This window comes from Zophobas morio, unplaced genomic scaffold (genome assembly GCF_036711695.1).
Source record: "Zophobas morio isolate AGI-343-1 ecotype UQ-CSIRO unplaced genomic scaffold, CSIRO_AGI_Zmor_V1 ptg000002l, whole genome shotgun sequence".
NCBI classification, from domain to species: Eukaryota; Metazoa; Arthropoda; class Insecta; order Coleoptera; family Tenebrionidae; genus Zophobas; species Zophobas morio.
In genome coordinates, this window is record NW_026972107.1 from 2,570,448 (window position 1) to 2,585,910 (window position 15,463).

Consider the following 15,463-nt stretch of genomic DNA (forward strand, 5'->3'; position numbering starts at 1 on the left):
GGATTTTTTGTTGAAGTTGGTATTTCGTTTTGTATAATTTTCAGTTGAGTTGTCAAGATTTCTCGCATTTACAAGATACTTTAAATGGTAACTTTTTGTAGAGAAATATCGATTTTGCAATTAAGCTCCGCCCCTCACTCTGACAACGAATGAAAAAATGATCATAATTTAGATTGGGGCGGGTGGGTGGGGCTTAATCATTGGTTTCTTTATCTTAAACATGCAGTTTTCTCCCAACAAGACGACATTTAAGACACGGTAACTTCTTGTAAAAAAATAAGGACTTTGCAATTAAGCTCCGCCCCCGGCTCACAAATAGTAAAAAAAAAAATCAGAATTGAGATTTGGGCGGTTGGGCGGGGCTTATGTTTAGTTTTTCCCCCTTAATACATGTAGTCACCTTGCCATAACAAGAAACTTAAAATGTTTCAAATGATATTTTTTTCTAGAGAAATCTGGGTTTTGAAATTAAACTCCGCCCCTCGATTTAACAACAAATGAAAAATTCATTATAAGTTAGATAGGGGCGGGTGGGTGGGGCTAAATCATTGGATTCTTTATCTTATTAATATATGAAGTTTTCTTTCAACAACATGACACTTACGACATGTTTAACTTCTTGTAAAAAAAATTAATATTTTACAATTAAGCTCCGTCCCTGGCTCACGACGAGTAAAAAACTTAATCACAATTGAGATTGGGGCGGGTGGGTGGAGCTTATGTTTAGTTTTTTTCCCCTTAATACACGTAGTCACCTTTTCATAATAACAAACTTAAAACATGTTTAAAATGATAATTTTTTGTAGAGAAATCTGAGTTTTGAAATTAAACTCCGCCCCTCGATTTAACAACAAATCAAAAATTCATCATAAGTGAGATAGGGGCGGGTGGGTGGGGCTTAATCATTGGCTTCTTTATCTTAATATATGTAGTCACCTTTTCACAACAAGAAACTTAAATTATGTTCAAAATGATATTTTTTTCTAGAGAAATCTGGGTTTTGAAATTAAACTCCGCCCTTCGATTTAACAACAAATGAAAAATTCATCATAAGTGAGATAGGGGCGGGTGGGTGGGGCTTAATCATTGGCTTCTTTATCTTAAAATATGTAGTTTTTTTTTCAACAACACGACTCTTAAGACATGTTTAACTTCTTGTAAAAAAAATTAGGATTTTACAATTAAGCTCCGCCCCTGGGTCACGACGAGTAAAAAAATTAATCACAATTGAGATTGGGGCGAGTGGGTGGAGCTTATGTTTAGTTTTTTTCCCCTTAATACACGTAGTCACCTTTTCATAATAACAAACTTAAAACATGTTTAAAATGATAATTTTTTGTAGAGAAATCTGGGTTTTGAAATTAAACTCCGCCTCTCGATTTAACAACAAATGAAAAATTCATCATAAGTGAGATAGGGGCGGGTGAGTGGGGCTTAATCATTGGCTTCTTTATCTTAATATATGTAGTTTTTTTTCAACAACACGACTCTTAAGACATGTTTAACTCCTTGTAGAAAAAATTAGGATTTTACAATTAAGCTCCGTCCCTGGCTCACGACGAGTAAAAAAATTAATCACAATTGAGATTGCGGCGGGTGGGTGGAGCTTATGTTTAGTTTTTTCCCCTTAATACACTAGTCACCTTTTCACAACAAGAAACTTAAATTATGTTCAAACTGATATTTTTTCTAGAGAAATCTGAGTTTTGAAATTAAACTCCGCCCCTCGATTTAACAACAAATGAAAAATTCATTATAAGTGAGATAGGGGCGGGTGGGTGGGGCTTAATCATTGGCTTCTTTATCTTAATATATGCAGTTTTCTTGCAACAACACGACACTTAAGACACGGTAACTTATGGTAGAAAAAATTAGGATTTCACAATTAAGCTACGCCCCTGGCTCAAGTCGAGTAAAAAACTTAATCACAATTGAGATTGGGGCGGGTGGGCGGGGCTTATGTTTAGCTTTGTTTTCGCTTAATAACCGTAGTCACCTTTATGAAACTTAAATACGTTTAAGATGATACTTTTTTGTAGAGAAATCTTGGTTTTGAAATTAAACTCCGCCCCTCGATTTAACACCAAATGAAAAATTCCCCATAAGTGAGATAGGGGCGGGTGGGTGGGGCTTTCGTGTAGTTTTTTCCCCTTAATGCACGTAGATACCTTTTCACAATAAGAAACTTACAAGTTCAAAATGATATTTTTTTTGTGGAGAAATCTGGGTTTTGCAATTAAACTCCGCCCCTCGATTTAACAACAAATGAAAAATTCATCATAAGTGAGACAGGGGAGGGTGGGTGGGGCTTACCCATTAGCGCCTTTATATTAATGTATGCAGTTTTTCTTCAAAAACAGGACCCTTAAGCCATGTTTCACACGGTAACTTATTGTAAAAAAAATAGGATTTTACAATTAACCTCCGCTCCCGGCCCACGACGAATAAAAAATTAATCACCCTTGAGTTTGGGGCGGGTGGGCGGAGCTTATGTTCAGCTTTTTTTTCCCCTTAATACACGTAGTAACGTTTTCACAACAAAAAACTTAAATCGTGTTTAAAATGATAATTTTTTGTAAAGAAAGCTGAGTTTTGAAATTAAACTCCGCCCCTTGATTTAACAACAAATGAAAAATTCATCACAATTGAGCTTGGGTGGATATGAGTGGGGCTTAATGATTGCAGTTTTTTTTTCCACAACACAACCCTTAAGGCATGTTTCAAACGGTAACTTTTTGTGTAAAAAATTAGGATTTTGCAATTAAGGTCCACCCCCAGCTCACGACGGGTAAAAAAATACTCACAATTGAAATTGGGGCGAGTGGGCGGAGCTTATATTTAGCTTTTATCCCTTGATACACGTAGTCAGTCATCTTTTTACAACAACAAACTTAAAGCATGATTAAAATATTTTTTTTGTAGATAAATCTGGGTTTTGAAATTAAACTCCGCCCCTCGATTTAACAAATGAAAAATTGATCATAAGTGAGGTAGGGGCGGGTGGGTGGGGCTTAATCATTGTCTTATTGTTCTTAACGTACAGTTTTTTTTTCAACAACAGATAATTCTAACCTCAAATTCACCATTCGATATTTTAAATTATTGTTGAAAAAAGAGTATCATTATATATATTACGAAAAGAAAGTCAAAGGATTGAAACTGGGGGACATTCATTTGTCGTTAACAAATCTTTTCTTGTTAACTTTCCTCCTTGTTTAATCGGTATTTTTTTTGAACTGCATATATATATTTTTTTAAAAATCTGAAAATATTATTTCATCACTGGAATTCATATCGCGATCCTGACATTTTTGAGTGCACGACAAAATCGAAACTTAAAAATAAAGATAATGGCGATAAAAAAATACACGTCTTTTTTCACAGCAAAATACGTAGAACATGTTTAAGATTGAAAGTTTTCGTAGAAAAATATCGATTTTGCAATTATGCTCCGCCCCTGATGAAAAATTCATCACAATTTAAATCAGGGCGGGTGGGTGGGGCTTAATCATACTTTTTTTAATCTAAATATGTATATGCAGTTTTCATCCAACAACACGACACGATAAATTCTGTAGAAAAATAAGAAATTTGCAATTAAGCTCCGCCCTCGGCTCACGACGAGTAAAAAATTAATCACAATTGAGACTGGGGCGGATGGGCGGAGCTTGTGTGCAGCCTTTTTTCCCTTAATACACGGAGTCACCTTTTCACAACAAGTAACTTAAAACATGCTTAAAATGATACATTTTTCTAGAGGAATATAGGTTTTGAAATTAAGCTCCGCGGGTGGGGCTTATGTTCAGCTTTTTTCCCTTAATACACGGAGTCATGACAAGTAACTTAAAACATGCTTAAAATGATACATTTTTCTAGAGGAATCTGGGTTTTGAAATTACGCTCCACCCCTCGATCTAACAACAAATGAAAAATTCATCACAAATGGATAAGGGCGGGTGGGTGGGGCTTAATCATTGCCGTATTTTTTTTTAATATAGTTTTTTTTCAACAACAGGTAATTCTAACCTCAAATTCACCATTTGATTTTTTAATGCCCGTTTGCACCAACGTTTAACTCAGATACTTAAAATTTAAGAATTTCTTAAAAGCAACAATGTGTTGCACCAACGTTTAAGTCTTTCTTAACCCTCGGATGCCCAAGCCTGGGTCAAATTTGACCCACGAACCACTTTTTTGCGATTCTTTTCTTCAATCTCTTAAATTTTTTCTCCTGGATTTTATTTTTTGCCTGTTTTGGTATTGTCAACAATATGTGAATATTTTCCGCCACTTGATTTTAGTTACATGATAGTTATCACATATTTGTTGCAGTGGGTCAATTTTGACCGACTTTGGGTCTTCAACTTATAGATGTTTTAACAAGCTGTTAAATGAGTAGGCATGTAATAGATAAACAAAAAGATGGCCTTTTGTTTAGTTTATGAATTTCCTAAACCTTGCGGCCATTAATGCATACATTATATATATAAAATGTAAAACTCAGTTTACAGACCAAGTGTTTCTTGAAGAAGACGATAATTTCTCAAAGAGCTCGGTCTTCAGCTAGTGCAGCCTCCCATTCAGAGACGGGTGGATAATGGATTTAATTGTGTTCCTTAAGGTTTATAAATGGTAATTGGCACTGTAGTTGATACCAAAATAGTTAAAAGGATAGGGAATCCAGAAACGAAAAAAGAGAAAAATGTGGGTTTTATGTCCGTAATGTTAACAAATATTCTGACAAATGCCGACAATGCGGCATTTTTTGTTGCAAGACACAAGTAACAATAGATGTGTTAAAAATCTACCAAAACTGTACACAATAAAACTATCGAATTTTAAGTGTTTAATTGGTGTGTTGTCTTAAACCCTAACTGTTGTTTTTTATAAACAAATATTTCTTTTATTGATATTAATGACAAAAACTTTTGTTTTGTGACTTTTTTCATTAATACACAATAAATAGGCAATTGGAACTTGAAATAATAAAATCTAAAGCAAAATTAGGGTGGGTCAAATTTGACCCAGCTTGGGTGTCTATGTAAAAAAAAATAGCTTGGGCATCCGAGGGTTAAACGGTTCTATGAAATCTTTAATTTAAGCGCCCGTTTACCTAAGGCTTAAATTTGTAAGCAATGCTTAACGAGACACAACGATACAACGCATGTGCGGTACCCATGGTAACAGAACAACACTTTATTTCTATTGGATAATAATTTTGGTGATTACACGAAATCGAAAATTTTCAATTTTGCGACGATTCCATCATTTTTATCAGTGCCCAAAAGTGTATCTGAAGTGTAAAATAAAGTCTTAACAATTTAAAAATGAATATAAAGGTTACAATGTTTTGTTGTAAAGAATAACAGGTTTTTTTCGCGTTCGTAAAAAGTGTAACATTTTTTATTAATTTTTGTTTATAAAGTATACGTTTATTTCATGGCACTAGAAGCGTGTCATAGCGTTTCATTTTTTCACGCATTTAAATGAAAAAGTGTGGTAGCGTGTCATTTTTTAACGGAAGACATTCGTGCGGAAAATTTTCCATCTCGTGAAAAAAATAGACACTTTACTCACTAGTTGCATAAATAACTATTTTTCATATGAACAATAAAAAGCGCCAGAGGGGAGCGAGAAACTACAGTTATTCGAGGCACAACTGAACAAGAATAGAAAGAGAGAAAAAATATGGAATTATAGGTACGAAAGCGAATTTTTAGAGTTAGACATTGAAATAAAAAAGAAGCAGCAAAATAAATTTAAACGTAATAACATGGAAATGTAATAAAATATCAAATTAAAAAGTAATATAGCATACAGTTTCCGACAAAAAATTTCAAACATCACTTTTCTGTCATGTCAAAAATTTTAATGTAGTCTATGCTTTATTGTCATTATTTCGGACAGCTGGAATGTCAAACTTTCAAAATACCTAAACATCTAAAGGTTGCTTTACATTATCTGACGACTGAATGACATTGACGTCTGAAATTTTTTGGCGGCAACTGTAGACTTTGTTAATATTATGAATTTCCCAAAAAAAAGTTATAAAAGTTCTTCTAAATTCATTTCCCGTCCCCCGGTTTTGAACAATATTGACCTGGTATTTGACTATCTTCTAAGCCCACTTTTTATTAAACATCTAACCAACGTTAGAGAAAATAAATATCAGCACTATTCGAACTACACACGTACAAACTAACCTAAAATATTTGATGTTTCTATACAAACAAGCGTCAGTGTTGCCAATAGAAATGAAACCTTTACACAATTCCCCAACTAAGTATTACTTGGTTAAGTAGAGTCTAAGCGGTGACGGTGCAACAACTGTACAATTTAAGAAGTAGTTACTTTTAAGAATTGCTTAGCTAAGCAATGCTTACCGCTTAAAGTTATTGCTGAAAAAATAAAAAAAAAATTAAAGATGAACTGACAGCTGGTGTAAATATTTGAATCGTTCGTAAAATATTCATTCTCTGAAAATTTGTCGGAAAGAGTGTCAGTTTCTTCCTGGTTTAATCGACAATTTTTTTTACTAAAATCTGAGGATTTTATTCTACTACTAGAATTCATATCGCGAGCCAAACAGAGTTTTGTTGTATTTTTGAGCACATGACAATAAGCGAGACTTAAGTGAGAAATAGAATTTTAGAAAAGGTGTTAGAAGTTCCAAAGTTTTTATGGTAATTTTAAGATTATTATTAGGTATCATGAAAGAAATAACCAACAGGAATTGCATAGTTGGTACTTAAGCCACTCATAACATAACCTAGCATTTTATTCGCCATGTGTACTGTATCCCCATTTCAATTTCCACAGAGCGCATGCGATCTATTGTTTTTTTTGAATTTGAAATTTCGGCGTACTTTTTTGCTGTAATTTTGCATGACATCCAAAATAAAAATGGCTTTTTCATCGTTATTTTCAGTGTCCTGGGAAATTTTGTCTAGAGATTTTAAATGTTCATTATTTTTTAATTTTCTACCTGAAGATTTTTAATTGACGCAAACAATTTACATATTTTTGCGTCATTAATCTCTTTAATTTTGAACCGAGAACTTTGCAATGGTACCTAAGATACCTACGATAAGACGCAGTCATTTCTGATCATGCGGTATTAAAGTGTTTACCATCTCAGGGTATTTCTGTAATAAAGAACGCAAACTAATTTTTCCTCTGAAAAAAAATCCCGACCGCCTAACAGTAGTAATTAACACAGAACTATCATGTTGAGAGGAATTCTCGGCCTCAGGACTTCTCCGTTTCGTCTTTAATTAATACAGTAAACTTAGTTTCGCGAGTCACGCCGCGACGCAGCTACACACCTCCCGTCATTAAAAACTCGACTACTTCATAAATTTTATTAAAACAAATCTCAACCTCGCAAAAACTCCAACCAGTATTGGTAACACACATGAAAACACGAGCACGTCACAGCACCCACAACAGAAAGAAGCACCCAGTGAGACAAACAATGAAACAAACCTTGTCGGCGGGCTTGGCCGTCGCGCTACCCAGCCCCAGCGTCGTGTTCACACCGGACATAACAGCGCTACTACTGCGTCCCAGAGGCACGGCGGCATTATCCTGCTGTCCATGCCAGCTGGACGAAATAGTATTGGTTGCGTTTGCAGGACTAACAGAACGTGGCGGCAGCTCGGGGGGCAAATTGTTATAGGTTTGGCGTGGCGAGGACACACTTTTGCCACTCCGCGTGAAACTTACGGCAGCTTTCGCGTCGGGCGGGCCGCCGGCCGCCGCGGCCGCCTTGGCCACCGGCGCCACGTAGTTCCCTGGAAAAACTCCGCACTTTTGGGTACGATTCGACGTACCCTTGTACCAACCGTCTTGGCAGCGCTCCGTCACCACGTAGATGGCGCCCTTGCGCAGCTCCAGCTCGTCGCCCTTCTGCGGCTTGTACGGGTACAGCGCCACGTACGGCGCCGGCAGCTTCACCTCGTCGGGCCGCTTCGGGTCGACGCCGACGATCTCGGCGGAGTGCCGGTGCGCGGCCTTGTTGAACGGCACGGGCGTCAGCCCGGTGAAGCTGTGCCGCTTCTCCTTGTTGGACGCCGGATTCGGCGAGCGCTGCGGGGTGCTGCAGGCGGTGGGGTTCAGCAGCAGGTCGGGCTTCCTACGCAAAAAACCCGTCCGAATAAATTCTACGAGAGACTTCGTACTGTCTTACTGGACCAGCGTTCTGGCTAGCGGCTGCTGCGTCCTCGGCGGCGGCGACGCGGGCGACGACGGCGCCGTGCTCGAGTTAGAGGACGTGTTGCTGGAGGAGACGTTGGGCGTGGTGGTGGACGAGCTGCCCGAGCTGACCGTGGAGCTGGAGTCGGAGGTGGCCAAGACCTGGTGGACGGGCGCCGGTTGGACGAACAGGGCGTTCTGTTGGGGCTGTTGCGGCACGATCGTCCGCGAGTGGTCCGTGGGTATTAAAGGCGTGCTGTCCTCCGTCGTGGGCGTCGGGGGCGCGACGCGTGAAGGTCCCGGCTGCTCGCTAGAATAGGAGAGTGCGTTTATTTAAGTGTGCTATTTTGGCTCGCTCTAAATGCAATCGAGCGAATACTTGCTTTGTGGATAGCTTCATCAGGGAGCGTGCCAGGTTGTTCAGCTCGACGAATGTCAGAGGGAAGATGCCGATCCGGCCGTCGAGCTTGCCCTCAGCCCAGTTCTCGTCGACGCGCCGGATCACGTTGATGATGTCGCCCTCCTTGAAGACGAGGCAGCCCTCCTCCTCGTGCTTGTCGGTTTGGAAGTCGTAGAGAGCCTTGCATTGGGGGATGTGGCTGGGCAGGGGGGTGATGATCTAAACAAACAAAATTTTCATGACGAATCCAAATGTTTCCGGAAAGATTGCCGTAGTTAGTAATAATAATAATGATAGTGAGAGACTGATGATTACCTGGACGTAAGTAAGGGGAAAAAGGCCTTGCTTTCCGCCGCATTCGCCTTGATACCAGTGGGCGTCGATGCGTTTCTTGAGGAAAATGATGTCGCCGCGTTTAAAACTTAAGTCTCTGAAATAAAGAAAAAATTCTAAATTATTGAATACCGGTCATTTCTGGGTCCTAAGTTAACAAAAATTTGGTCGACAAATCCCGCTTCTCTGAAAAATTATAATTTTTTTGTGATTTTTGTTTTCTGATAACCTCTATAACGTAAAAACTCTACCGCAGCTTTCAATTTTTCGTTTCATTTTTTTTTGTTTCTTCAGTTTTTCGATTTGCAATTTTTCTAGTTTTCAAGTTTAAAAAATTTGCCAGTGAGTCTTTCAATTTTCAAATTTTGCAATTTTTCGATTTGAGTTTCCCCGTGTTTTCAATTTTTAATTTTTCAATTTTTCGTTTTTGTTTATTTTCTTGTTTCTTCAGTTTTTAGATTTTGAAATTTTTCGATTTAAAATTTCTCGAGCTTTCACTTTTTAATTTTTCTTTGTTTCGATTCCTTGTTTTTTCATTTCTTCAAATTTTCGATTTGCAATTTTTCGTTTTGAATTTTTATTTTCTTTATTTTTCAAATTTTCCAATTTTTCAATGTTCTAATTTTACAATTTTTGTTTTTTCAATTTAAATTTTTTCAATTTTTCGTTTCTTCATTGTTTTTTCGATTTTTAAGTGTTTTGATTTGCATTTTTTCAATTTTTAATTTTTTTTTGTTTCTCCAGTTTCACGATACGCAACTTTTCGATTTAGTAAGCCAATCAGTAAGTCAGTCAGCTTGGTCATTAAATTAATCAGTCAGTCGGTCAGTCAATCAGTCAGTGAATTAGCCAGCAGTCACTCAGTCTCCCAGTCAGTCAGTCAGTCAGCAGTCACTCAGTCTCCCAGTCGGTCAGTCACGCAGTTTCACGAGTTTTCAATTTTTTGAATTTTAAATTTTTTGATTTTAAACTTTTCGATTTTTAATTTTTCAATTTCTTGGTATTAATTTTTCAATTTTTCGATTTTACAATTTTGACGATTCTATAATTTTTCGATTTTACAATTTTTGGGTTTTTCAATTTTTTGATTCGATTCGTTTTTCTCTTTCCCAATTTTTTGATTCAGTATTTTTTTTTGATTTTCAAGTTTCTCCACTTTTAGGTTTTTTAGTTTCAATTTTTCGTTTCTTCCGTTCTTCGATTTGCAATTTTTCGATTTTCCACTTTTTCGATTTTTCAACTTTTTGAAAAATTGCAGAATTGTAAAACCAAAATGAAAACACGAAAAAGTATAAAATGAAAAATCTAAAAATTGATAATCAAGATCTTGAAAATCTGAAGAAACTAAAATTAAAAAAATCGAAAGATCAATAATAATCAAAAACAGGGTCGGCCAGTCAGTGAGACAGTAAATCAATCATTCACTCACTCACTCACTCACTCAGTCAGTCGATCAGTCACTCAGTGAGTCGATGAGGCACTCCGTCAGCCAGTCAGTCATTTAGCCATTCAATCATTCAATCACTCAGTCATTCAGTCACACAATCAGTAGCTCAGTCAGTGAAATAGTAAATCAATCTTTCAATCATTCCTTGATTCATTCACTCAATCAGTCAATTAGTCACTCTGTAAATCAGTCAATTAATCAGTCACTTAGTCAGTCAGTAACTCAGTTTCTCAGTCAGTCACTCAGTCAGTAACTCAGTTTCTCAGTCACTCTATGAGTCACTCAGTTTCTCAGTTAGACAGTCAGTCAGTCAGTCAGTAAGTCATTCATTCGTTCATTCAGTCAGTCATTCATTCGTTCATTCACTCACTCAGTTGGTTGTTCAGTCACAGTTTCACGAGTTTTCAATTTTTCGATTTTACAATTTTTGGGTTTTTTAATTTTTCGATTCGATTCGTTTTTTCTTTCCAATTTTTCGTTTTATTATTTTTTAGATTTCTAAGTTTCTCGATTTTTAGTTTTTTTAGTCTCAATTTTTCGTTTCCTCCGTTCATCGATTTGCAATTTTTCGATTTTCCACTTTTCCGATTTTGCAAATTTTGGTTTTTTCAGTTTTTCATTTTTTCCGATTTTTCAACTTTTTGAAAAATTGCAAAATTGTAAAATCAAAAATGAAAAAACGCAAAAGTATAAAATGAAAAATCTAAAAATTGATAATCAAAACCTTGAATTATTGAAGAAACTAAAATTTAAAAAATCGAAAGATCAAAACTCAAAAACACGGTCGGTCAGTCAGTGAGCTAGTGAATCAATCAATCATTCATTCACTCACTCATCACTCAGCCGATCAGTCGCTCTGTCAGTCGATCAGTCAGCCGAACAGTCACTCAGGCAATCGATTGGTGACTCAGCCAGCCAGTCATTTAGCCATTCAATCACACAATCAATCAGTCACTCGGTCAGTCGTTCACTCACTCATTCATTCATTGACTTACTCACTCACTCAGTCAGTCGATTAGTCAGTGAGTCAGTGAGTCAGTCGATCAGTCAGTCCGTCAGTCGATCAATCAGTCGATCAGTCACTCTGTAAATGAGTCAATTAATCAGTCAGTCAGTCGGTCGGTCATTCACTCAGTCAATCGATCAGTCAGTCAGTCTGTCAGTCGATTAGTCACTCTGTAAGTTAGTCAATTAGTCACTCAATCAGTCAGTAATTCAGTTTCTCAGTCAGACAGTCACTCAGTCAGTCAGTAGGTCAGACAGTCACTTAGTCAGTCAATTAATCAATCAGTCACTCAGTGAGTCAATTAATCAGTCACTCAGTAACTCACTTTCTCAGCCAGATTGGCATTCAGTCAGTTGATTAGTTACTCTATGAGTACCTTGAAAAATTGAAGAAACTAAAATTAAAAAAAAATCGAAAGATCAAAAATCAAAAACCCGGTCGGTCAGTCAGTGAGACAGTAAATAAATCATTCATTCATTCATTCATTCACTCACTCACTCACTCAGTCAGTCAGTCAGGCGATCAGTTACTCAGTCATTTAGCCATTCAATCGCTCAGTCATTCAGTCACTTAAACAATCAGTCACTCAGTGGCTCAATCAGTCAGACACGCAGTCAGCCAGCCAGTCAGTCACTCGGTCACTGGTTCATTCACTCATTCATTCAGTCACACAATCAGTCGCCCAGTCCGTGAAATGGTAAATCAATATTTCAATCATTCATTGATTCATCCACTCAGTCAGTTAATTAGTCACTCTGTAAATCAGTCACTTAGTTAATCAGTAACTCAGTCTCTCAGTCAGACAGTCACTCAATCTGCCGATCAGTCACTCTATGAGTCAGTCAGTCAGTAAGTCATTCATTTATTCAGTCAGTCATTGACTTAGTCAGTCGGTTGTTCAGTCACACAGTTTCACGAGTTTTCAATTTTGCATGTCTTCAATATTTTGCTTTCTAACTTTTCGATTTTTAATTTTTCAATTTCTCAGTATTAATTTTTCAATTTTTCGATCTTTCAATGTCACAGTTTTTCGATTTCATAATTTTGACGATTCTATAATTTTTCGATTTTACAATTTTTGGGTTTTTCAATTTTTCGATTCGATTCGTTTTTTCTTTCCAATTTCTCGTTTCATTATTTTTTCGATTTCTAAGTTTCTCGATTTTTAGTTTTTTTAGTCCCAATTTTTCGTTTCTTCCGTTCATCGATTTGGAATTTTGCGATTTTCCACTTTTTCGATTTTGCAAGTTTTGGTTTTTTCAGTTTTTCAACTTTTTGAAAAATTGCAAAATTGTAAAATCAAAAATGAAAAAACGCAAAAGTATAAAATGAAAAATCTAAAAATTGATAATCGAAACCGTGAAATATTGAAGAAACCAAAAATTTAAAAAATCGAAAGATCAAAAATCAAAAACACGGTCGGTCGGTCAGTGAGCTAGTGAATCAATCAATCATTCGTTCACTCAGTCACTCACTCAGCCGATCAGTCGCTCTGTCAGTCGATCAGTCAGCCGATCAGTCACTCAGGCAATCGATTGGTGACTCACCCAGCCAATCATTTAGCCATTCAATCACATAATCAATCAGTCACTCAATCAGTCGGTTAGCCAGTGAGATAGTAAATCAATCATTCATTCATTGACTTACTCACTCACTCAGTCGATCAGTCAGTCAGTCAGTCGATTAGTCAGTCAGTCAGTCGATCAGTCAGTCGATCAGTCAGTCAGTCAGTCGATCAGTCACTCTGTAAATCAGTAAATTAATCAGTCAGTCAGTCAGAGAGTCGATCAGTCAGTCAGTCGGTCATTCACTCAGTCAGTCTGTCAGTCGATCAGTCAGTCACTCAGTCAGTCGATTAGTCACTCTGTAAGTTATTCAATTAATCACTCAGTCAGTAATTCAGTTTCTCAGTCAGACAGTCACTCAGTCAGTCAGTGGGTCAGACAGTCACTTAGTCAGTCAATTAATCAATCAGTCACTCAGTGAGTCAATTAATCAGTCTGTCAGTAACTCACTTTCTCAGTCAGATAGGCACTCAGTCAGTTGATTAGTTACTCTATGAGTACCTTGAAAAATTGAAGAAACTAAAATTAAAAAAAAATCGAAAGATCAAAAAACAAAAACCCGGTCGGTCAGTCAGTGAGACAGCAAATCAATCATTCATTCATTCATTCATTCACTCACTCACTCAGTCAGTCAGTCAGTCAGGCGACCAGTCACTCAGTCATTTGATGAGTCACTCAATCAGCCAGTCAGTCATTTAGCCATTCAATCGCTCAGTCATTCAGTCACTTAATCAATCAGTCACTCAGTGGCTCAGTCAGTCAGACACGCAGTCAGTTAGCCGATCATTCAGCCAGTCAGTCAGTGAGATAGTAAAGATGTCATTCATTCATTCACTCAGTCAGTCACTCACTCACTCAGTCGGTTGTTCAGTCACGCAGTTTCACGAGTTTTCAATTTTTCGATTATTCAATTTTTCATGTCTTCAATTTTTTGATTTTTAGCTTTTCGGCTTTTAATTTTTTAATTTATCGGTATTAATTTTTGAATTTTTCGATGTCACAGTTTTTCGACTTTACAATTTTAACGATTCTACAATTTTTCGATTTTACAATTGTTGGGTTTTTCAATTTTTCGATTCGATTCGTTATTTTTCTCGATTTTTAGTTTTTTTAGTTTCAATTTTTTGTTTCTTCCGTTCTTCGATATGCAATTTTTCGATTTTCCACTTTCTCGATTTTGCGATTTTTGTTTTTTTAAAGTTTTTTTTTAGTCGATCAGTCACTCTCTAAGTCAGTCAATTAATCAGTCAGTCATTTAATCACTCGGTCAGTCATTCAGTTACTCAGTCATGGAGTCTTAAATTTTTTGACTTTTGACTTTTTGATTTTTAATTTTGTAATTTCTCGGTATTAATTTTTCAATTTTTCGACTTTACAATTTTCACGATTCTATAATTTTTCGATTTTACAATTTTTGGTTTTTTCAGTTTTTCAATTTTTTCCGATTTTTAACTTTTTGAAAAATTGCAAAACTGTAAAAAATTCATAGTCAAGACCGTGTAAAATTGAAGAAACTAAAATTTAAAAATTCAAAGATCAAAAATCAAAAAGACGATAATAAATATTGGAAATTTGAAAAATTGATTAACCAAAAAATTATAAAATCGAAAGAAAAATTGAAAAAATGAAGGGAGGAAATGACAAAACGAAACATTGTGATAAAAAATCGGGAAAATGAAAAATAAAAATCAAGAACTTGAAATACTAAGGAAACGAAAAATTGGAAAATCGAAAAATTGAAAAAATTAAAGTTAAAAAAAACAAAATTTATGAAACTAGAAATGCATTGGTAGACAACAAGTATAGAGTTATAACGTTTTGTATATTTCAGTGATTAGGCAAAATTTCCAGATGACGTGATCAATTTTTTGTGGGATAACAACTCGATACATGAAACATGAAAGTGGCAAGTCGCTCGATAGACTCGATTACTATATATACGAATAATAATAATAATATCCGTGTGCGACGTTTTCTTAGTCTTTTATTTTTTCGAACTTCCAACGACGTAACGAATCGGAACGACTTTAAACCAACTTCGTGAATAAAAACCGTCAAACTTTCGGCGTCCGCAAAACGGAATCCGGAATCAACGATCCCTCGTCCATGTCGCACGAACCGATCCCACGCCTTGTAAATTCCCTCCCGAACTTCCTCCCAGCCGTCACCTTCTGGTTCCTCCAGCCGTTCTAAATTTTTAATCCACACAAATTTCCATCTCATCTTTCTATTACGCCGCATCCCCAGCATCCAGATAAATTATCTTCAGCTTCCGCTCCTACTGCCGCCATCCTCCACTTCCTCCTCCCGCCCGCGTTTACGAGTGCAGCCAGCGTCACCGTCGTCGACAGACGGCCGGCTGGCGCGCCACGATTTTTTAAATAATTCAAGAGGAATTTATTCCGCAAATAAACTCATCTCCACACGAGGAAAAATGAGTGCGATCCCGATGGTTCAAGGCCTCGATTCGCAACAACAAATTACGACTTATCGACAAACAGATCTATAAAAGCGGCTCG

The 15,463-nt window shown here is 36.7% G+C and overlaps 1 protein-coding gene across 8 annotated transcripts in view; it reads right to left on the minus strand.

The window, feature by feature from the left end:
* LOC135124210 (E3 ubiquitin-protein ligase SH3RF1) overlaps positions 1 to 15,463 on the minus strand; it is a 28,059-nt gene that overhangs the window by 1,933 nt on the left and 10,663 nt on the right. For 7 of the 8 annotated variants that reach the window (XM_064049131.1, XM_064049122.1, XM_064049180.1 and 4 more), the window contains exons 2-5: positions 8,909 to 9,023; positions 8,577 to 8,812; positions 8,189 to 8,503; positions 7,486 to 8,134 (exon numbers count right to left, since the gene is read on the minus strand). In XM_064049131.1, the coding sequence (XP_063905201.1) occupies positions 7,486 to 8,134; positions 8,189 to 8,503; positions 8,577 to 8,812; positions 8,909 to 9,023 (1,315 nt within the window). The remainder of the gene's footprint in view (positions 1 to 7,485; positions 8,135 to 8,188; positions 8,504 to 8,576; positions 8,813 to 8,908; positions 9,024 to 15,463) is intronic. The other variant, XM_064049138.1, reaches the window with a different exon arrangement.